Source organism: Pan troglodytes, chromosome 2, assembly GCF_028858775.2.
Source record: "Pan troglodytes isolate AG18354 chromosome 2, NHGRI_mPanTro3-v2.0_pri, whole genome shotgun sequence".
Lineage (NCBI taxonomy): Eukaryota > Metazoa > Chordata > Mammalia > Primates > Hominidae > Pan > Pan troglodytes.
Genome location: NC_086015.1, coordinates 139,784,901 through 139,808,478, shown reverse-complemented (window position 1 = coordinate 139,808,478; position 23,578 = coordinate 139,784,901). Strand labels below are relative to the sequence as shown.

Genomic DNA, 23,578 nt, shown 5'->3' with positions numbered 1-23,578 from the left:
CTTTGGGTCTGTGGCTGTGTTATCAGAAATAGCCTTTCTGTTAATTTTCTGTTGGAATTATATTGCATACTTTTCCTTATCCTCCAGGTAGAGACAATCCACATTGGAATCTTCTGTTTATTAAGGTAGAAGCCACTTTGGTAGGCCAAGGTGGGAGGATTTCTTGAGCCCAGATGTTCGAGACCAGCCTAGGCAAAATGGCAAAATCCCGTCTCTACCAAAAATACAAAAATTAACCAGGCACAGTGGCATATGCCTCTGTTCCCAGCTACTTGAGAGGCTGAGGTGGAAGGATAGCTTGAGCCTGGGAGATTTAGGCTACAATGAGCCGTGGTCATGCCACTGGACCCTAGCCTGGGTGAAAGAGTGAGACCCTGTCTCAGAGAAAAAAGAAAAACCCACTACCAAAAAGGTAGATTCTTAGGTCATTGATTTAAACCCTTCTTTATATAAACTGTAACTTAGCTATAAATTATAAATATTTAAAGCTCTAAATTTTCTTGTAAACACTACTGTAGGTGGATTCTACAGTTTTTGAGATGTTTTTATTCAGTTTTTAAAAATTTTCTCATTACCAAACATTTGGGGACATTTTAGGTATATTTTTGTTACTGATTTTTAAATCAGATTTAAACAGATTTTTAAATCTGTTATTGCAAGAGAGCTTGCTCTGTATTATTTCAGTGTTTAAAAACTTAGAGGTTTGATTTATGATTTATTTTGGTGAATATTCTTGTTTGTACTTGAAAAGAATGTGTATTCTGTAATTGTTGGTGTTAAGTTTTATGTATTAGTTAGATCACATTATTAGTAATTTTATCCCTATCTTCTATACACTCATTAATTTTTTTGTTTGCTTCTTCTATCAGTTACCAAAAGATGTGTGTTAAAAATTTCAGCCATGGCTATGAATTTGCCTCTTTTAGTTCAATCTTTGCTTTATGTATTTTGAGACTCCTGTTACTTGGTGTTAAAATTTAATGTTGTTATAGCTTCCTAATGAATTTACTGTTTTATTATTATAAAATATTTCTCTTTATGTTTGGTAGCATTCCTTGTCTTGATTTCTACTTTGACATGAATATAACCACAACATGTTTCTTACGGTTAATGTTTGCATGGTGTGTGTATATGTGTGTATATGTATATATGTGTGTGTATGTATGTGTATATACACACATACACCATGCAAACATAAACCATAAGAAACCTGTTATTGTTATAGTTACATCAAAGTAGAAATCAAGACAAGGATGTGCGTGTGTGTGTGTGTGTGTGTGTATACACACACACATACATATATATCCTTTATTGTGGCCTATCTGCTCTTATATTAAAAGTGTGTCTCTTGTAAATATTATGTGGTTGGGTGTTTTTTTGGGGGGGACAGAGTTTCGCTCATGTCACCCAGGCTGGAGTGCAGCGGCGCCATCTCGGCTCACTGCAACCTCCACCTCCCGGGTTCAACCAATTCTCCTGCCTCAGCCTCCCGAGTAGCTGGGACTATAGGCGCGTGCCACCACGCCCAGCTAATTTTTGGTATTTTTAGTAGAATGGGATTTCACCGTGTTAGCCAGGATGGTCTCGATCTCCTGCCCTGTTGATCTGCCTGCCTCGGCTCCCAGAGTGCTGAGATTACAGGTGTGAGCCACTGCACCCAGCGTCTCACTCTGGCGCCCAGGCTGGAGTGCAGTGGTACGATCTCCGCTCACTGCAAACTCCGCCTCCCAGGTTCTCGCCATTCTCCTGCCTCAGCCTCCTGAGTAGCTGGGATTACAGGCACCCACCACCACGCCCCGCTAATTTTTTGTATTTTAATAGAGATGGGGTTTCACCATGTTAGCCAGGATGGTCTCCATCTCCTGACCTTGTGATCCGCCCGCTTCGGCCTCCCAAAGTGCTGGGATTACAGACATGAGCCACCATGCCCGGCCAGTTGGGTCTTTTTATCCAGCTTGGACAATCTGTCTTTCATGAGGTTAGTTTTTTTTATTTTTTGTTTTAGTTTTTTAGTCTCAAAATATTTTATTTGCCTTTATTTGAAATATTTTTTTTGGCCAGTTAAAAAATTCAGAATGGACTTTTTCATCTTTCTTCAGGACATTAAATATGTTACCGTATTATCCATGGGCTTGCATTGTTTTTGATGGGAAGTGTGTCATTATTCTATCCTTTGCTTCCCTATATGTGTACCCTTTGGTTGCTTGAATTTTCTTTTTGAAAATTTTCAGCACAATTTGATTATATGCCATATGTGATTTCTAAAACAAATTCTTAACTTAGTCATGGTCCCCTGTATTTATGACAGGCTGCATTATCCACCCACCTGTGCCCATACTTGGCAATGCTTCTAACAGTTGCCATTCTCTGCCAACTCAAGAAAGGCTCATACATGACTCCTTGAAGTTTAATTCTTTTTTTTTTTTTAATCCTTTTCTTTTTTAAAGATAAGGTCTTGCTCTGTCACCCAGGCTGGAATGCAGTTGAAGATCACAGTTCATTGCAACCTTAAATTCCTGGACTCAAGTGACCCTCCCACCTCAGACTACTGAGTAGGTGGGATTATAGGCATGTGCCACTGTGCCCAACTAATTATTTTTAAATGTTTTGTAGAGTGAGGGTATCACTGTGTTGCCTAGGCTGCTCTCGAACTCCTGGCCTCAAGTGGTCCTTCCGCATTGGCCTCCAAAGCTCTGAGATTACAAGTGTGAGCCATTGCACCTGGCCTGGAGTTTAGTTCTTTAAATTCATTTATCTTCATATCTTTATGAAAGCTTATAAAAGGTACAACTTTGTTTACTTCTGGATGAATAACCAATATATCAGGGTCAGTATCATTTATTATATAAATAATTTTGCCCTCTAAAATTGAAACGTCTCCTTTGTCATAGTGGAAGTTATATATATCTGGATCTATTTCTTCTGCATTTATTTTTTCCCTTAATGCAAAGGGCTATTATTTATTTTTATTTCTGTACTTTGTTCTCTTACTTGCTTACTTTTTTTTTTTTTTTTTTTTTTGAGACAGTCTTGCTCTGTCACCCAGGCTGCAGTGCAGTGGCACGCTCACAGCTCACTGCAGCTTCCTCCTCAACCTCCACCTCCTGGGCTTAAGTGATCTCTCACCTCAGCCTCCCAAGTAGCTGGGACCACAGGTGTGCACCACCACACCTGACTAATTTGTGGATTTTTGGTAGAGGCGGGTTTTGCTACATTGCCCAGGCTGGTCTCAAACTCCTGAGCTCAGCAGATCTGCCTGCCTCAGCCTATGAAAGTGCAGGGTTTACAGGAATGGGCCACAATGCCTGGCCTTGTTTACTATTTTACTATTTCTGATTGTTTTTCAGTTCCTTCATAGTATGTTTTAATGTTTATTTTATTGTATTTATTCATTTTATTTTTATTTATTTAATTGAAACAGTCTTGCTCTGTTTCCTAGGCTGGAGTGCAGTGGCACCATCTTGGCTCACTGCAACCTCTGCCTCCCAGGTTCAAGTGATTCTTGTGCCTCAGCCTCCTAAGTAACTGGGATTACAGGCATGTGCCACCATGCCTGGCTCTTTTTTGTTTTTTCTTTTTCTTTTCTTTCTGTTTTTTGGTATTTTTAGCATAGATAGGGTTTCACCATGTTGGCCAGGCTGGTCTGGAACTCCTGACCTCAAGTGAGCCACCCATCTCGGCCTCCCAAAGTGTTGGGATTACAGGCGTGAGCCACCGTGCCCAGCCTTATTTATTCATTTTAGAGACAGGGTTTCACTCTGTTGCGCAGGCTAGAGAGAGTGTGTTAGCATGGTAATAGTTCACTGTAGCCTCAAACTCCTGGGCTCAAGTGATCCTCCTGCCTCAGCTTTCCAAGTGGCTGGGACTGTGGTCACGTGCCACCATTCCTCACTAATATTTTTTTGTTTTGTTTTTTGTAGAGATGAGGGTCTTTGTATGTTGCCCAGGCTGGTCTTGAACTCCTGGCCTCAAGTCATCCTCCTGCCTTGGCCTCCCAGGAGTTGTTGGAATTACAGGTGCAAGTCACTGTGCCTGGCCCCAAGTTTTTGTTTGTATTTTGACAGGGTCTCGCCCTGTCACTCAGACTGGTGTGCAGTGGTGCGATCTTTGCTCACTGCAGCCTTGACCTTACAGGCTCAGGTGATCCTCTTATCTCAGCCTCCCAAGTAGCTGGGACTATAGGCATGCACCACCACTCTAGCTAGTTTTTGTAATTTTTGTAGAGACAGGGTTTCGTCATGGTGCTCAGGCTTGTCTCAAACTCCTGTGCTCAAGTTGTCTGCCCACCTTGGTCTCCCAAAGTGCTGAGATTTCAGGTGTGTGCCACCACGCTCAGACCAAAGTGTTAATATTTCTGATGCAGGTTCCTGTGCACCAGTCTTAGAATGTTTTGAGCTCTTCATATGTAACTGGTGGGAGTATAAATTGGTACAATTACTTTGGGAATTAAAATTCTACTCAGACTGCCTTTATATTACTGGACCCCTGTAAAAGTGAGGAAGTGACTTCAGTTTTATGCCACACTTTGTTACCTAGGTTGCAAAGCATTTCTGCTTCAGTCCTGAGTCTAAAAGTTGCTCTTAATCTGCTCTATTCACTTCTAGTTTTCACCATCATCCTGAGCTTGCAGAGCCTGACACATTATTCAGCAGAGGTGAACCTTGCCCAGATACCATGGTATTCTTTTCTTCTTGACCCTCTCTTACCACCATAATCTTCTTTCTAGTTTTCTCTTTACTTTAAAAACAAAACCCCCCAGACACTAATGTGATGAGACAGTGAAACAGTATTATGTATAGAAAGTCTTCTCTTTTCACTTGGAGGAAGGGAAAGTGGTTCTCCCCAATGGAAGGTCATTGAAGAAGGGATATGCTTAATCAGAATGGGCTAAATTAAAATAACTGACAATACCTAGTCTTGGGTGAGGATGTAGAGCATCTGAAAATCTCACATCTTGCTGGATGTCATACATTGCTGGTGGAAGTGTGATTTATTACAACTTGTTTTGAGAAATTGTTTGGCATTATCTACTAAGCCTTGATGCGTGTGTGTAATGTGTGTTAACAAATCTGCTCTTGGGTCTGTAATACAGAAAAGAATGTTTACATTCATCAAAATGTGTGTACATAACAGTTTTATTTGTGATAGCCCTAAACTGCAAAGAGTACTCATATTCCTCAACAGTAAAATGGGTGATAGATTGTGGTATATTCATACAATGAAATAATATTCAGCAATGCAAAAAAGGCATTACCAATACACATAACAATGCTGCTGAATCTTACCAATACAACTTTGCTTGAAAAAAATTAAAAAAGATGATATCATTTATATGAGTTTCAATATCATGTCAAACTAATTCATGGTAATATGCATCAGTATAATAATTACCCTTTGTGCTGGGGATGGTTACTGACTGGAAAGCAACATAAGGGAGCCTGTTTTAGTTGTGGAAATGTTTTATATCTTCATCTTGGTTGTGGTTACACAGGTGTATGTATTTATAAAAATTAAGGTATAACAGGATTAATGCATTTTACTGTATATAAATATACCTTAGTACACAAAATTTTATTTTTTTAAAATTTACATTTTTATACATTTCCTCTGATCCCTACCTCTGCCCAAGAAAATCTCAAACAATCCTGCCCACTGGAATGCAAACTGGAATTACAATAAATTTGCCTTGTAAGTTGGCAAGACTCTCAGACTTTATTGATACAACACTAAATCTTTTTTTAAATTCAGAATATGATACTTGTTGAAGTCTTTTTTTAATATCCTGTAAGTTTTAATAATTTTCCTTATTAAAAATTCTCTTAGATTTATTCTTAGGTATTTTTCGTTGTGAACAAGCTACTAATCCATTTATATTTTCTAGTTATTGCACTATTAAGTTATTTTGTATATTTATCTTGTCAGCTACCTTGTCAAATTTTCCTATTATTAATCTCTTGAATCACTTTAATAGAGACTCCTGGGTTTTCTTATCAACTGTAGGAAAGGAGAATTGTCTTTACTAAATTTTGCTAACTTTTGCATTAACTAAAGACTTCAACCCTGGGTTGAATGGTTAGAGGGGCATCCTTCCCTTGTTCTTTAATTAGTTGAAATATCTTAAGTATTTCAACAACAAATATATTTTAGTCTTTTTATCCTTTAAGTAGATTTTATTGAACCCTAATTTTCCTAGAAAGTTTTTTTTTTTTTTTTTTTGGATTGGCTACAGAATTTTATCAGATACGTTTTTGAGATCTGATTTGATATATAATTGTTTTATTTTTCTTTTTCACTTTGTTGATAAATTCAGTTATTTGATTTCTTAATATTAAGCCATTCTTGTACTCTTGAAAAAATGCCTCTTATTATTTGCATTCTTTTTATGCACTACTGGTGGATTATGCTTTCTGATAACTCAGAAAGTTTGTATCTGTGTAAAAGTGAAGTTAATTTTTATCATTTTCTTAATATGGTTTGAATATTATCTATACTTGCTTAATAATTATTGGACTTAATGGGATTGGTAAGGTCCGGTTTGTTTTGGATTCTATTGTAAACAAATCTTTGAAACCTAGTAAGTCACTTTTTATTGGCCTTTAAAAATAAGGGAGTCTCTACTTTTATTAGGCTACAGAGAAATAATTTCAGGTAAGTAACTTTCTCGTTCAGATAGAAACACACACAAACACACAAACTTTTTTGAAAATTTATTTGCTATAATATCAAATTTTTTTGAAGTTTTCATTTTTATATTTTTTTTCCACAGTCCGTGGTGGATGACTGGATTGAATCATATAAACAAGACAGGGACATCGCACTTCTGGATTTAATCAACTTTTTTATCCAGTGTTCAGGATGTCGAGGTACAGAATGTTGAAATAAATGATGTACATTGAGCCTGTCAGTCCAGCAGTGTGACTTTTACTTCACCTGCCACTAGTCGTATATAATTTACCCTAAAATTAAAGATTATCTGCTAATCTTTTTCTGATAGAGAATATTATTGGTAAGTTATATAAGGATATTCCATTTTTGTTCTTGTTCAGTTTTGCTCCTATAAAGTAACACATTTATATAGTTTTTGAAATTTTGGGAGGAAATCTGAAATTCGTTCAGTAGTTTCATGAATTGATTTTTTAGATCATAGGCTTTTATAATTTTTACTCATATTATTTGTATGTATGCTCCATATTGGGAAGTGTGCTAGTTGCTAGCATTCATTCTTTTATATCCCTGCCAGTATTTCGTACTCATTTTATAGTTAAGTTTAAATACTTTTCTTAAAGTAACACAAGTAGCAGAATCAGGTGTCTTAAGTTTACAATTGTAAGACAGTTTGTTAAAGTGTAATTTTATTTTTATCATTTTAGGAGATAACTGCTAGATCTTTTTCTTCTCTAGATAAATCTTAACAGGTTAATTTGTATTACATGGGGGGAAGTGAGTTGTTAAATCACCATTCTCTGCTTGTGAATACAGAAGAATAGTAATCTTTAATTGAGATAACTGACCAAATTGATTTCTTGAAGGCTTGTTTATTTATGTACAAGTTATCACTTACCATATTGACATGAGTAGTTTATCAAATATTTACAGAGCACCAACCTTATACGAGATACTCCACCAGGGTATACAGAAGTTATCAAGGCAGTCTCTGCTGTAAAAAGTGTTAAAGTATGTGTAATTTTTAAAGGCATCTTCATTGTGAGTAACAAAGAGGGGAAATACATTAATAGTCCAGCAAAGGGCTTGGTGCCATGATAAGTATAATAAAACTGGTTACTATTTAATGACTGTTTAGTATGTGGCAAGCTGTGTGCTTTACATACATTAGCTCATTTAATCTTTGTTAACAGTCCCATCAGGCAGATCTGATCTTTATCTTGTAGATTGCAAACTGGGATGAAAGGGTTTAGGTAAATTTATTCCAGATCATACAGTTAGCAAGTGTGAAACTCAAGATTGAGAGTCAAGCTGTGTCACCTGGAGTGTGTGTCCCCAGCCACAAGACACTGTGGGAATAACAAGAAAGCAAGGGATGCTGATGCAGCCCAGGCTGTGTGTCTCTGTATATATGTGTGAATGTGGGGAGGTTGTAAAAAAGTATATCCTACAAAAAGTAAACTCTGATGTGAGATTAAAGATGAGTAAAAGGAAGTTAGAAGGATGAGAAAGGCAAAAGGTAACATATTATGCAAAAAGACCTTAAGACAAGAAAGCATGGTTCAGTCCGGGACGTAGAGGATTCTGTGGCTGAATTGTAGAGCATGGAGATGAGTGAGGATTGGCAAGAGATTAGACTATTTGAAAGTAAGAGAGTTTGCTCATTTTGCAGCCTTAAAGTAGGTGAGGCAAGCACTGATGATGTGCTTTATATAAATTTTCTCATATAGTCCTATTAATCAACAGACCTGTTGGATTGGGTTTTAATTTGAAAGCAATTAATAGTGTTTAAAATTTTTCCTTTTGAAATTTATTTTCATGGTTCAAAATAAAAAAGTTTAAAAGTTGTGTAATAAGAAGTCTTTGCCTTTCTGTCTTCCCATCCATCTACACATAGTTAACTGCTCTTAACTAGTTTGTTGAACTTAACTGTCTGTCCATCTATCTAATTTTCATACCTATAGGGTAGGAATGTATATTCTTTCCTTCTCCACCTCACCTGTCGTACACAAAAGATAATAGTGTGTAGAGACCTTTCTCCTTCATTTTTAAAAACACAGGCTCATTGCATTCCTTTGTGTATATGTACAATAATTTATTTAACTAGACTTCTATTAAAAGACCAGTGTGTTATTTGTAGTCTTTTGCTGTTACAGAGAGTACTGTAATGAGTAATTTTATGTATACCTTATTTGGTCTTTATAAAGAATGTCTGTAGGTAAATGCATTTGTTATTATACTAGATACTGCCAAATCGTCAGCTATAGGAATTGTACTCCTCTATACTCTCATCAGTGATATATTAAAATGTCTTTTTTTTCTTAGCCTTTTCAACAAAGTGTATTAAGATTTTGGATTAGTCTTCAGAATGATTTGAAGATAATATTTCAGTCTGATATTTAAAAGTGCTTTGAAGTTCACGTAATATACAAGTAAGCATTTTAAAGTGTACCAATTCAGTAACATTTAGGGCATTCATAAATGTGCAGCTGCCTTACTTTGGGTTGCTGTAACAATACCATAGACTGGGTGGCTTACAAATAATAGAAATTTATTTCTCACAAGTCTGGAGGCTGGAAGTCTGAGATCAGGGTCTCAATATCGTCTGGTTCTTGTGAGGGCTCTCTTCCACATTGCAGAATACTAACTTCTAGTTGTACCCTCACATGGCAAAAAGAGGGTTGAGAGCGTTTTCTGGTGTCCCCTTTATAACGGCACTAATCTCACTCATTAGGGTCCCACTCATCACCTAATTGCATCCCAAAGGTCCCACCTTCTAATACCATCACTTTGGGGGTTAGGATTTTAATATAGGAATTTTGGGAGGACACAAACATTCAATCCATTGTAGCAGTTACCACCTCTCTCTTTTCTCAAAACTTTAAAAATCTCCCCAGGAAAATACCCTATACCTGTTAGGTAATCACTATTTGTTCTTTTCTCCCCCATCACTGGCAATCATGAATCTACTTTCTGTCCCTGAGGATTTGCCAGTCGTGGTCATTTTATATAAAAGGAACCACACCATATGTCACCTTCTGTGTGTGACTTCTTTCACTTACCATGTTTTTGAGGTTCATTTAAGTTGTAGCATGTATCAGTAGTTCATTTCGTTTAGGGCTGAATAATAATCCATCGTATGTATATATCACTGTTTGTTTATCCATTCATCTGTTGAAGGACATTTGAGTTGTTTCCACCTTTTGACTATTGTGAATATGGCAACTTTGAACATTCGTGAACAAATACTTGTTTGAGTGCCGTTTTTGAATCTTTTGAGGTGTAAATTCTTAGGAGTAGAATTGCTAGGTCATATAATAATTCCGTTTAAACTTTTTGAGGAACCACCAAACTATTTTCCACAGTGGCTGCACCATCTTATATTCCCACCAGAAATGTATGAGGATTCCTATTTTTCTACATCCTCAACAACACTTGTTATTTTATAGTTTTAAAAATTATGGCCATCCTACTGGGTATGTAGTGGTATCTAACTGTGGTTTTAATTTGTGTGCACTTAATGCCTAATGATCTTGAACTTCTTTTCGTGTGCTTGTTGGACATGTCTGTATTTTCTTTGAAGAAATATACATTCAAGTCCTTTGCTCATTTTAAAATTAGATTATGTGTCTTTTTGTTGATGAGTTGTATATATTGTGGATACCAAACCTTTATCAAGTATTTAACTTCAGCTATTTTTGTCCGCTCTCTAGGTTGTCTTTTTAACTTTCTTAATGATGTTTTTTGGTGCACAATAGGTTTACATTTTATTAAGTCTGATTTCTCTTCCTTTCCTTTCCTTTCCCTTTCCCTTTCCCTTTCCCTTCTCTTTCCTTTCTCTTCCCTTTCTCTTTCCTTTCTCTTTCCTTTCTTTCTCTTTCTCTTTCCCTCCCTTCCTCCCTCCCTTCCTCCCTCCCTCCCTCCCTTCCTTCCTCCCTTCCTTCTTCCTTCCGTCCTGTCTGCCTGCCTGCCTGCCTGCCTGCCTGCCTGCCTTCCTTCCTTCCTTCCTTCCTTCCTTCCTTCCTTCCTTCGTTATACACATGTCAAATTTAAGGATCCATTGCCAAATTCAAGGTCATGAAGATTTACCTCTATGTTTCCTTCTAATGGCGATTGCTCACAAATCTGGGGGCTGGATTTTATATTTTATATTTAGGCTGTTAATCCATGGTTAATTTTTGTGTATGGGTTGGTTTTAATTTGTATTTCTCTAATGAATGAGGGTTGAGAACCATTACTGTTTTTTCTTTGAATTCTTTGTTCCTATCCTTTGCCCATTTTTCTTTTGACTACCTTTACAGTTCCTGAAAAGACATTTGACAAAATGGGTCTTAAAACATTTTTGTTAAAGGGGCATAGAAGCATATTTTCTTAATATGATTTATAAAGAAAGCACACTGTCTTTTACATCAGTAGAATATAATAAAAATCCTGACATAGACCTAAGTACCTATGAGACATTACTAAACATATCTTAGAACATATGAAAAGAAAACATTTTTTACTTATTACAAAAGGGATTTACTAATTACAACTATACTTAGTTACCATTTCTTTTTACCTATCAGATTGGCACAAGTTTAAAATCATAACAACATTCTGTTGTTCAGGCTGTGGCGGGGGAAAGCAGACACTGTTACATTGTTGGTTAGAATACAAATTGATAGACTCTTTTGTAAAGGTATCCAGGAATATCTACCAAATCTATATTTATGTTTTATCTGTTGACTCAACCATCCTACTTCTGGGATTTTACCTTGAATATATACCTTCAGCAGTAAGAAAATAGGTACACAAAATTAATGCAACATTATTTGTTACTGGAAAATATTGGAAACAATCCAAATGTTCATATATAAGACAATGATTGAATGAACTGTAGGATAGTCACATGTTGGAGTTTTGTGCTACTGTAAAAAAGAATGAGGAAGATGTCTGTGAATGGAAGTAGGGATTTTCCCTGTATTTTTTTTTTCTTTTTTTTTTTTTTGAGACAGAGTCTTATTCTGTCACCCAGGCTGGAGTGCAGTGGTGCGATCTCGGCTCACTGCAACCTCCGCCGCCTGGGTTCAAGCAGTTCTCCTGCCTCAGCCTCCCGAGTAGCTGGGATTACAGACACGCACCACCATGCCCAGCTAAAGTTTTTTTGTACTTTTAGTAGAGATGGGGTTTCACCGTGTTGGTCAGGCTGGTCTTGAACTCCTGACCTCATGATCCACCCGCCTTGGCCTCCTAAAGTGCTGGGATTACAGGCATGAGCCACCGTGCCCGGCCTTTCTCTGGATATGTTTTTAGGGCAAAATAAAAATTGCAGAATAATATCTACAGTATGCAACTTTTTTTTTTTTTTGTAAGAAAGCAGGGAATATAAGGGTTCATTTCACCAAAAAGAAATACAGGAAAGAAAAACCTGACGGTAACGAGATTGGTTACCTAAAGAGCGCGCGCGCGAGAGAGAGAGAGAGAGAGAGTTTGTGCGTGCGTGCATGCGTGTGTGTGTGTGTGTGTGTGTGTGTGTGTGTCGGAAAGTTTAGAGGGAATTGAGGTGAGGGAATGATACTGAATTTGAATATAGTTTTATAGTTTTTGAATAGTCCTGACTTTTGGAGCTATCTTAATATTTCAAATCCCCAAGAAAACAAAATCAACAAAGATGGAGGGAGAATATCCTAAAAATGAATACAAACAGAACAAATAACCTTTACACCATAACAACCACACTGAAAGGTGTAAAATTACTAACCAGCATAACTTTGGAACTCAGTAAGTGGGCTGTGAAACTAGTGGGGTCGGGGAGAAGTTTGATGAAGAGCACAATATTTACCCAGTCTCAAAATGTCTCCTTTAAAGATATCTACTATTTACAGGGTAAAATAGAAACTTTGCAATGTAGAAACTTGATAGATAGCACCTTAACAAATGATAAAAGCAAACATTGCAAGTTACGGAGCTAATTGCTATCATGTGCTTTCTGATATGCCCTTAGAAGAACTCAACATCACTTCTGTAATATTCTTGCCAGAAGTGCATAGTCTGAATCTACTCATGAAGAAACATAAGACAAGCTTGAATTGAGTTATATTCTTCAAAATAACTATCCTGTACTCTGCAAAAAAGTCAGTGTCATGAAATAGTCAGAAATGCTGGGCGTGGTGACTCACACCTGTAATCCCAGCACCTTGGGAGGCTGAGGAGGGCAGATCACCTGAGGTCAGGAGTTCGAGACCAGCCTGGCCAGTGTAGTGAAACCCCATCTCTACTAAGAATACAAAAATTAGCTGGGCATGGTGATAGGCGCCTGCAGTCCCAGCTACTTGGGAGGCTGAGGCAGGAGAATCACTTGAACCCAGGAGACAGAGGTTGCAATGAGCCAAGATCACACCATTGCACTCCTGCCTGGGCAACAGGAGCAAAACTCCGTCTCAAAAAAAGAAAAAAAGAAATGACTCAAACTGTTCTAGCTTAAAGTAGAGTAAAGAAACATGACAGGTGGCTGCAGTGCATGATCTTAGAATTTCTTTGGGCGGATTACCTGAGGTCAGGAGTTCAAGACCAGCCTGGTCAATGTGGTGAAACCCCGTCTCTACTAAAAATACAAAAATTAGCCGGGCGTGGTGGTGGGTGCCCGTAATCCCAGCTGCTTGGGAGGCTGAGGTAGGAGAATCGCATGAGCCCAGGAGGCGGAGGTTGCAGTGAGCTGAGATTACACCATTGCACTCCAGGCTGGGCAACAGGAGCGAAACTCTGTCTGAAAAAAAAAGAAATGACTCAGAAACTGTTTAAAGTAGACTGAAGAAATGTGACAGGTGGCTGCAGTGCATGATCTTAGAATTTCTTTTGGCATAAAGGACGTTATTATGAAATCTTAATTAGTTCTGTGGATTAGAACATACATATAGTATCAATTGTTAAATCTTATGCTTTGGAACATTGTACTATACTGTGGTTGTATAATAGGTTTATTTGGGGGAAGTACACACTGAAATATTAAAGAGTACAGGAATATCATGTCTGTAGCTAAACACTTATTCAGAACAAATGCATCTGTATATGAAGAGTGAAAGAAGGATAAAACGGATGTAAATGTTTACATCTGAAGAATTTGGGTGGAAGGTATTCAGAAGTTCTTTGTACTTTGCTGTCTTTTCTGTAAATCTAAAATTATGTCAGAGTACAAAAATGAAAAAAAAAATGTTTTAACCCCAAAGCCAGCGTCATGCTCAAGGGAAACCAGTAGTCATTGTCACTGTCAAGACAAGGATACCCAGCCTCACAATTCTTATTTAACATTATATTGGATGTGCAAGCCAACACATTTGGACAATAAAAAGTAATTATGATCACTGTTTTTAAAATGATGTTATTCAAAATAATATTGCATGTTTAGAAAACTCAGGAGAATCAATTTGCAAAACTATTATAAGCAATAAAATAATTCCATAATATATTGAGATACAGAATTTATAGAGAAAAATTACTATCCTACAGCCAGTTAGAAGATTTAAAGACCTCCTTTTCAAGACAAAAGTGAGGGGGTAAATTCTTTCAGATTTACATTTCACTGTGATGGTGTAAACCAGGATAAATTTCCAGTGCATCAAGAGTTTAAGGGCAAAAACAAACAACAAATACAAAGAAAAATAATAAAAGCACTCAATGAAAACTAAGAATTCCTTTATAACCACGGAGTGGGGAAGACCTTTTTATTAACTGACTCACAATTAACTGACTCAAAATCTATAAGTTAGCAAAGATTCATAAATGACATAAGAAAACAAAAAATCTGTAAGATGGAGACACATTATAGGGAAAGTCAAACAACAAGGGACAAGTGGGGGAAATTTTTTTGTATTACAAAGGCTGCTATCTCTAATATATGTTGAGATAAGATTTGCATTTTATAAGGACTCCTTGTCTTGCACATTAATATCCAAAATCTAGATTGGCATTTTACTGTGTGAGCCCATTTTCCCCTAAAGCTGCGTAAGAACCAAGGACCAAAAGAGTGTTTTAAAAATTGACCTGAAGTGGGAAGAGAGCAAGGAAAGGCAGGAAAAAAAAAAAAATCACAATTCGCCCCGTCCCCACCCAAGTTCCCGGGTAGAAGTGGTATCACCAACAATGACAAAACAAAGTGGAACATCTTTTCATGAGTGAATAGTATGAACAGCTCCTCCTTCACTGGCTCCAGTATCCCTATTATCACTATTTTCTCATCTTGGCTCTTGAGCCAAGCCCTAAGGTGCAGTATTGGTTTTCTAATTTAGCTATCTCAAGTTGCATTAGCACCCATAGTTGTTTTTCTAACTCTGCTGAAACGTCTGTAGTCTCTTCATTTGAACCAGCTGGAGTGAATTCTGTTTACCATTGGAAACCTCAGAATTGGCTAACTCAATATGTAGTAGTAATAGATATATTCAGTATCAATGAAGTGGGAAAAATGCAAAGGTAAAGTTGATTTAAACACTGTTGACTTAGAGTTGCATTCTAAAGCTATATAAATTCATAAGTGTTTATTGGAATAAGTTATGAGAGAACTAAGAACACAGAATTATAGCATGTATTCAGGGAATTATGCATAGCAAAATGAAGATATGTTCTCCATATATTCAAAGTATACCTTGTTGATACACGTACATATTTACTTTGGTATGTACTTAAACATAACTAATTTCAGAAATATATGGTTTTTGATAAGTAGTTTTCCTTGACAGATGTGCTTATTTTTAATAAGGGTTGTTGATCAAACTTGAAAGTTGGTGGTTAAAAGCAACCTTCTTTCTTAGTTGAATATAACAAGGAATGTTTCTATTTTGCTCTGTTTGTGCCTAACAGAGAAGTTCCAGATGCCTCAGGGCTTTCTAGGAGTGCAGAATTGCCAGAGAATTAATCACCTAGGAGCACTTAATCTAAGAGTTCCTGAACTTAACCCAGTTCGCTGGCTAATTAGCATCTCGTGATTTTTTCATGGCACCTGTAAGCCAAAAGAAATACCTAACCTTCTTTTCAGGAAGTTGTTAGGTCCAAACTATTTATTTAGGTCCTCACAACTTAGTAGCCATTTAGAAAATGACATACATAATTGAAAAAAATTGTATTCATGTCTCAAATAACTGCAGTTACTTACTAATGTGTGTACAGATGTGTTGGGCATTGTATAGCTTCTCACATTTTGAAATTATCTTCATTTCCTGTTTTATATTGGTTTTTTGATAGCCCTTGTTGAAACTCAGCCTCTCAAAGATAGGGCATTATCAACAGGAATAAAGGACCAGATGTTGAGATTGCAAGTTGCCTCATGCTAATAGTTCCTGTGGTACTTGACAAATATCAAATATTGTATTGTTTTCCTTTGAATATTTAAAATATCCACATTGCCCATATCATTTTGTGTGAGTCCCCAAGGACATCTCAGTGCACAGTTTGGGCACCATGGCTTTAACAAGTGACTGACCGGGAGTTAGTGTATAAATACCCCAATTCCTTTGCCTATCAGTGGGATCATTTTGAAGTGCATGGCCTACTCTGACTGCAGTTTCTCAAGGAGCTTAATTAGGCTCCAGTTACCTACAATTGTAATTGGCTAGATAACATACTCTTTATTGTCTGCTTTTTTTTAATTGTTATTTTTCTTTTTCTTGTTTCATGTCTCTACTGCATTACTGGTATTTTGTGGGTTGTCCTTCTAAATAAATTACTTGCACTGGCATCCTTGTTTTAGTATCTGCATCTGGGGGATAGAAACTAACAAGTGCTTATATGGCTTTATTATATATTAATCAGTATTCTCTTTAGCAATCTATTTTAATGAATTCTTACCTCCTCACCTGTACAATGTGTACGTATAGATAGATAGATAGATAGATAGATAGATAGATAGATAGATAGATAGTTCAGTGTTATCTTTCTTAAATCCTTTTAAATTGTGACATCTTATATATACAGAAGACTGAATATAAAGTGCCTTTGGCCTCTACCTGTTAGATGCCAGTAGCACATTTCTTTCTCCCTCTCCTCCAGTTGTAACAAGCAAAAATGTCTGCCAAAGTTTCCCAGTGTTCAATTTTGGGAAGCAAAATTACCCCATTTTGAGAACTACTGTAAAGTATACCTTATATGAATATACCAGTTAATTTATACGTCCCATTCTTGAAGGAAATTTTTGGGTAATGCAGACAGTGGTTACTAAAAGCTATCTTTTGCACATATTAATTTGGTATTCATGCACAAAATGCTCTAGTTTGTGTACTGAGGGGTGGAATTGCTGGGTTATAAGATATGCAACTTTTCTGGATGATGTCAAATTTCTCTGAAGTAGTTGTAACTTTTCATGCTTTAGTCAGGTGATGTCACAGAATTCTGATGGCTTCACATATTTTGCTCATAGATAGTCTTGCCAGTATTTTTAGTTTTATGTTGTTGAGTAGGATTACAAATATCAGATTGTGGTTTTAATTTATGTTTCTTTGAGTACTATTGAGATGGACTACTTTTTCACATAACAGTTAACCATGAGAATTTTCTCTTGCATGAACTGTGTAAAGTCTTCTACAAATTACTGTATTGGGATGTTACCTTTTGTCCTTTATTGTTTTGTAAGATTTTTATTTTATTTTATTTGAGACATAAGTTTTACTCTGTTTCCCAGGCTGGAGTGCAGCGGTGCAATCTTGGCTCACTGCAACCTCCACCTCCCAGGTTGAAGTGATTCTCCTGTTTCAACCTCCCGAGTAGCTGGGATTACAGGCATGTGCCACCACGCCTGGCTAATTTTTGTATTTTTAGTAGAGATGGGGTTTCTCCCTGCTGGCCAGGCCGGTCTCAAACTCCTGACCTCAGGTGACCTGCCCACCTTGGGCTCTCAAAGTGCTGGGATTACAGGCATGAGCTACCGCACCTGGCCAGGATTTTTAAAAAAGTGTTAATACTAATCTCCTTTGTTATGTATATTGCAGCTTTCTTCTTCCATCTTGCAGCCTGCTTTTTCTCTTTTATTTTGATACATTATCCTTTGAAGGAAGGGATTTTTGTCTTTTTTCTCTTTGTATCTCTAGCACCTATAATTATTTATTGAAAGAATGAATGAACATGAGTTTTAAATTTTTAAGTGTAACCAAATTTATTTGTCTTTTCTTTTGTGGGCTTTTTGTGTCATATTTAAGAAATTATTGACCAGGCCCTGTGGCTTTTGCCTGCAGTAATAGCACTTTGGGAGGCCGAGGCAGGCGGATCACTTGAGGTCAGGTGTTCAAGACTGGCCTGGCCAACATGGTGAAACACTGTTTCTACTAAAAATAAAAAAATTGGGCATGGTGGTGGGCACTTGTAATCCCAGCTACTCAGGAGGCTGAGGCAGGAGAATTGCTTGAACCTGGGAGGCGGAGGTTACGGTGAGCCGAGCTCACACCACTGCACCCCAGCCTGGGCAACAGAGTGTGACTCCATCTCAAAAAAATAAATAAGTGAAAATAAAAATTAAAAAAGTATTTACACCGTGGTCATGAAGATACTCTCCTGTTTTCTTATAAAAGCTTTCTAGTTTATGTGAAGTTTAGTTAGTTATGTATAGGTTAGTCCTTCAAATTTAGGTTTTTACGTCATCTAGATTTCAGTTTTTTAAGTGTGAAAAGTCCTTCAGTTTTTCTCGATTGTACAGTGACCCCATTAGCATATATCAAGTACCCCTTTACAGGAGAGTCTTTTTCTGGGTTCTCTATTCTGCTAATTGGTCTCTTAGATGGAAAGCTAACTTTCTTTTCTTTTCTTTTCTTTTTTTAAAATGGTGTCTCACCCTGTAACCCAGGCTAGAGTGCAATGGTGCGATCTTGGCTCACTGCAGCCTCAACCTCCCTGGGCTTAGGTGATCCTCCCACTTTAGCTTCCCAAGTGTCTGAGACTACAGGCACACACCACCACTACACCTGGCTAATTGTTTGGGATTTTTGCAGAGTCAGGGTTTCAACATGCTGCCCAAGCTGGTCTTGAACCCCTGGATTCAAGAGTTCTGCCTGCCTCAGCCTCCCAAAGTGCTGGGATTACAGGCGTCGGCCATCGCTCCTGGTCAAAAAATTTCTTGACTAGAAACTTACTGGCTTTTGTATTTTTGTATATATTTTAGAAACTGGTTTGTGGGCCAAGCACAGTGGCTCGTGCCTGTAATCCCAACACTTTGGGAGGTTGAGGTGGGTGAATCTCTTGAGCCCAGGGGTTGGTGTCCAGCCTGGGCAACATGGTAAAACCCTGCCTCTACAAAAAATGCAGGAATTAGTGGGGCGTGGTGGTGTGTGCCTGTAGTCTCAGTTACTTGGGAGGCTGAGGTGAGAGGATCGCTTGAGCCCAGGAGGTGAAGATTGCAGTGAACTGTGGTCACACCATTGTACTCCTGCCTGAGTGACAGAGTGAGAACCTGTCTCAGACAAACAAACAAACAAACAAACAAAAAAACGAATGTCAAGTTCTATCAGCAAACTCGTTGGAGTTTTAAATGGAATTATATTGAATCTGTATGTATGTTAGCATTTCTCAATCTTGACACTATTGAGTTTTTGGACTGGAAAGTCTTTGTCATGGGAAGCATTCTTTCATTGTAGGACATTTAGCAGCATCTCTGGCCTCTACCCACTAAATGTCAGTAGAACCCCATTCCTACTTGAACAACTACTGCTGTATATCAGTGGGGATGAATTTACATTTTGATAAAATAGAATCTTTCAGTTTGTGATCATTGTGTTTATTTCTGCATATATTCATCCCCTCTGCCAAGTATTTTAGAGGATTTTTTGAAGGGGATGTATGTGTGAAAAGGTCTTATACATCCGTTATTAAATTTATTTCTGAACTTTCAGCATTTAAAAATTTCATTATAAGTAATGGTTTTTTAAAAATAGAGTTTATTTTTTTAGAGCAGTTTCAGGTTTACAGAAAAGCATGTCTACCACTGATATTTTAATGTAAAATTTAATATGCATTCCTAGAACGAGTTCAACTTGGTCATGATATATTTTTAAATTATTGCTAGGTTTGGTTTGCTAGTATCTTGCTTAGGGTTTTTATATCTGTATTTATCAGTGAGATTGCCTGTGCTTTCCCCCTTTCATTCTTTCCATTTTGGGTTTTGTTATGAAAACTTTGCTAATTTCACAGAATGAATTGCAAACAATACCTTCTTTTTCTGTTTTTTTTTGGAATTATTTCTTTCCAGAATGTTTGGTAGAATTCAAGGCATCTGGACCCTGAAGTTTTTTGTTGGATGATTTCAAGCTACTGATTGTTTTTTTTAACTATTAAATTGTATACTTGATTGATTGATTGACTGATTGATTGATTGATTGAGACAGAGTCTAGCTCTGTAGCCCAGGCTGGAGTACAGTGCCGCAAACACGGCTCACTGCAACCCCCGCCTCCTGGGTTCAAGCGGATTCTACTACCTCAGCCTCCTATGTAGCTAGAATTACAGGTGTGAGCCACCATGCCCAGCTGTTTTTGTATTTTTAGTAGAGATAGGGTTTCACCATATTGGCCAGGCTGGTCTCAAACTCCTGACCTCCAGTGATCTGCTTGCCTTAGCCTCCCAAAGTGCTGGGATTACAGGCTTGAGCCACTGTGCCCAGTCGTGATTCACTTTTTAAAAACTCATTTAGCACTATTGAGGTATTTTATTATTATTATTATTTAGAGACTCGCTATGTTTCCCAGGCTGGTCTTGAACTCCGGACTTCAAGAGATTCTCCTGCCTCAGCCTCCCAGGTAGCTAGGACTACAGGCATGCAAGACCATGCCCAGCTTCTGGTGTTTTTATTATTTTGATAAACCAGATTTTTCTAGGAAACTCTCCATTTTATCTGAATTTTAAAATTTATAAAGTTGTTTATAATATTCCATATATGTTATTTATATATTTATAATATATATTATAAATATATAAATAGTGTGTGTGTGCGCGCCTGAGTGCGTGTGTGCATATGTGTATATATATAGTTGTGAATTACTGATGTCCCTTTTCATTAATTTTAAATGTTTTCTAATTCCTAATTATAGCTTTTTCTTGACACATGGATTATTTAGAAGCATATTTCTTCTTCTTTGTTTTAATGGCTTTTGTTTTGTTTTATTTTTTGGGTTATTTTTTGAGTCACCCAGGCTGGAGTGGAGTCATGTGATCACAGCATACTGCAGCCTGAACTCCTGGGCAGAAATGATCCTCCCACCTCAGCTTCCCAAGTAGCTGGGACCACAAGTGTGTGCCACCACACCAGCTGATTTTTCTTTTTTCCTTTTTAGAGATGAGGTTGCTATGTTGCCCTGGCTACTTTTGAACTCCTGGACTCAAGCAGTCCTCCCCTCTCAACCTCACAATATGCTGGGATTGCAGGCATGAGCCACTGTGCCTGTTCAGAAGCATATTTTTAAATTTTCAAGCATGAGAGTTTTCTGGTTAACTTTTTGTATTGTTTTCTTCTTTAGCTTCCTTGAATTTGAGGCAAAAGGAAATGGTCTGTAATTGTAGACTTGTCTCAAGGTTGTATGGTCAGCTTTTGCTAATGTTTCATGTGCCCTTAAAACTCATGCGTATTATGCATTTTTTAGGTGTAGTATGTCCATTGTTAGCTCAGTAATTTTGTTAAAATATTTTATATCCTTCTAATTTATTGTGCTTGTTCTGATGATTACTGAGAGGGGTGTATGTTAAAATCCCACATCATGGTTGTAGATTTATGTATTTTTCCTTGATTTCTTCTTAACTGCCTTTCCCCTTCCTTACCCTCCCTCCTGTGTCTGTCTCTCTCTCCACTCCCTGATATGTTATTAGATGTATACAGACATCCAGCTTTTTTATAACTCAATATTTTATATTTAATGTTCCTCTTTATCTCCGGCAATACTTTTTTTTCTCTAAAAGTCTGTTTCATTTGAATATTAATGAAACCTACCACTTTTCATGTTTTTCTAGTGTTCTATTTTTTTTCCTTTTATTGTTCCAGTATCTTTTAGATGCCTCTTGTTACAACTTATAGCTGGATCGTATTTTTTTAATTCAGTCTTTCTTTTAATTGCACCATTTAGTCCCTTTTGCATTTAATACAATCACTGTAATTAGTTTTATATTGAACCAGTGGTTGTTCTTTGCCCCTCCTGTTCTATGTTTTCTTTTTCTCTTCTTTCTGGTCTTTAAATTACTTGAATACCAAAGAATTTGTCTTTCTTTTCTCTACTTCTTTGAACTTTTTGTTTTGAGATGGAGTCTCGCTCTCTTGCCAGGCTGGAGTGCAGTGGCGTGATCTTGGCTCACTGCAATCTCTGCCTCCTGGGTTCAAGCGATTCCCCTGCCTCAGCCTCCTGAGTAACTGGGACTACAGGCGCACACCACCACACCCGGCTAATTTTTTGTATTTTAGTAGAGACAAGGTTTCACCATGTTGGCCAGGATGGTCTTGATCTCTTGACCTTGTGATCCACCTGCCTTGGCCTCCCAAAGTGCTGGGATTACAGGCATGAGCCACCACACCCGGCCCAAAATTTAATTTTTGCTCTTTATTTCTGGTTTTCTGAGTTTCATTATGTTTTGCTGTAGGCATAGAATATATTTTGACGGGCAGGGGGTATTGTTTTTCATTCATTCTAAAATTTCTTAATTGTTATCTCTTTAAATTTTCTTTCCATTTTATTTCTCTTCTCCTTCAGGAACTTTGTGTAAATTTGTTATACTCTCTTCTGTGTATCTTTCCATATTTTTGAATTTCTGTGCAGCTTTCTGAATAATATCCCCCCCATCTTCGAGTTCTTTTACTCTTTTTATCTATGCCAATCCCTTAAGCCTTATTTCAGTTAGTGTATTGTTCATTTCTGTAAATTATAACTACTTGGTCCATGGAATTGTTCCCCTGTGGATATTCAAACTTGTATTTTTATTTTTTAACATGGTAAGTTTATTTCTTTTCTAATCTCTATCTGATAATTCTAGTATTTTAAGTCTTTGTGAGCCTGTTTCTGTGGTCTTGTTTTTGCTTGTTTTTTGCATGTTGCCTTTCTTCTTGGTGTATTTTGTTGCTTTTTGTTCCAAGTTCCTTATTTACTCTCAAATTTATTTGAATCCTAGGATTAAGTTACATTTCTCTAAGAGAGGATTTAGCATTTGCTTTGCAGGTGTCCAGGGGCGCTACCAATCTAGGACCATTTGTAATTGAATAGAGAGTTTGAGATTTTCTTTCAGTTATTTGTTAGAACACCAGTTTTTGATTATAACTTCTTAGATACATTTATCTCCCTCTTTGCAGTACCAGAAAAACTTTATTTTCCCCAGAGTATGAGGTGATAAATTGACCCCTGGTTTAGCCTTAACCTGAAGATGTAATCCTTTGAGGCCCCACTTTATAGAGTTATTTCTTCTAGACCCTCTACCTCATATTGCCCAACTGAAGCAAATAGGCTTAGCAAGGGTCATCATAGAAAAAGTGATTTCAGCATTGCTTCTATATATTGAATTTCTGCTTTTATTTATTGTCCTCCTAATATCTTCCTGCTTCATATGGCTTCAGATGCTTTCAAAATGCTGTTTATATTTTATTTAGCATTTGAGGGAAAGGATTTGTATAAATAATATTGTTTACAATATCATTATAAACTGAACTTGTATATATAAATGTAAAGTGATTTCTCCCTCGGATGATATGTATATGTGTGTGTAAATGTAACTTGTAATGCTGAAATTTTTCAAAAAAATTTTTTGTGGAAATGAATAATTTTGAAACTTTGATGCTTTTGGCATAATTTGCATGTTTACTTTGTATATTGTTGTAATGTAATTTCTGCTTTCATAGGTTTTGATTTTCTTGGGCCTACTTGAAGATTTCAATTGCTTTTTATTGTCATGGTTTTGAAAAAGCTTTCAAATGTAGGCTGACGTGCAGGTACTGTT

At 37.1% G+C, this 23,578-nt stretch overlaps 1 protein-coding gene across 11 annotated transcripts in view; it reads left to right on the top strand.

Annotated features, from left to right (window-relative positions):
* The window catches only part of STAG1 (STAG1 cohesin complex component), a 408,398-nt gene that overhangs the window by 175,372 nt on the left and 209,448 nt on the right, over positions 1 to 23,578 (top strand). For 9 of the 11 annotated variants that reach the window (XM_016942000.4, XM_016942001.4, XM_009446530.5 and 6 more), the window contains one exon: positions 6,767 to 6,863. The exons of the other annotated variants lie outside the window; for them this stretch is intronic. In XM_016942000.4, coding sequence (XP_016797489.1) covers positions 6,767 to 6,863 — 97 coding nt within the window. The remainder of the gene's footprint in view (positions 1 to 6,766; positions 6,864 to 23,578) is intronic. 11 annotated transcript variants of the gene reach the window in all.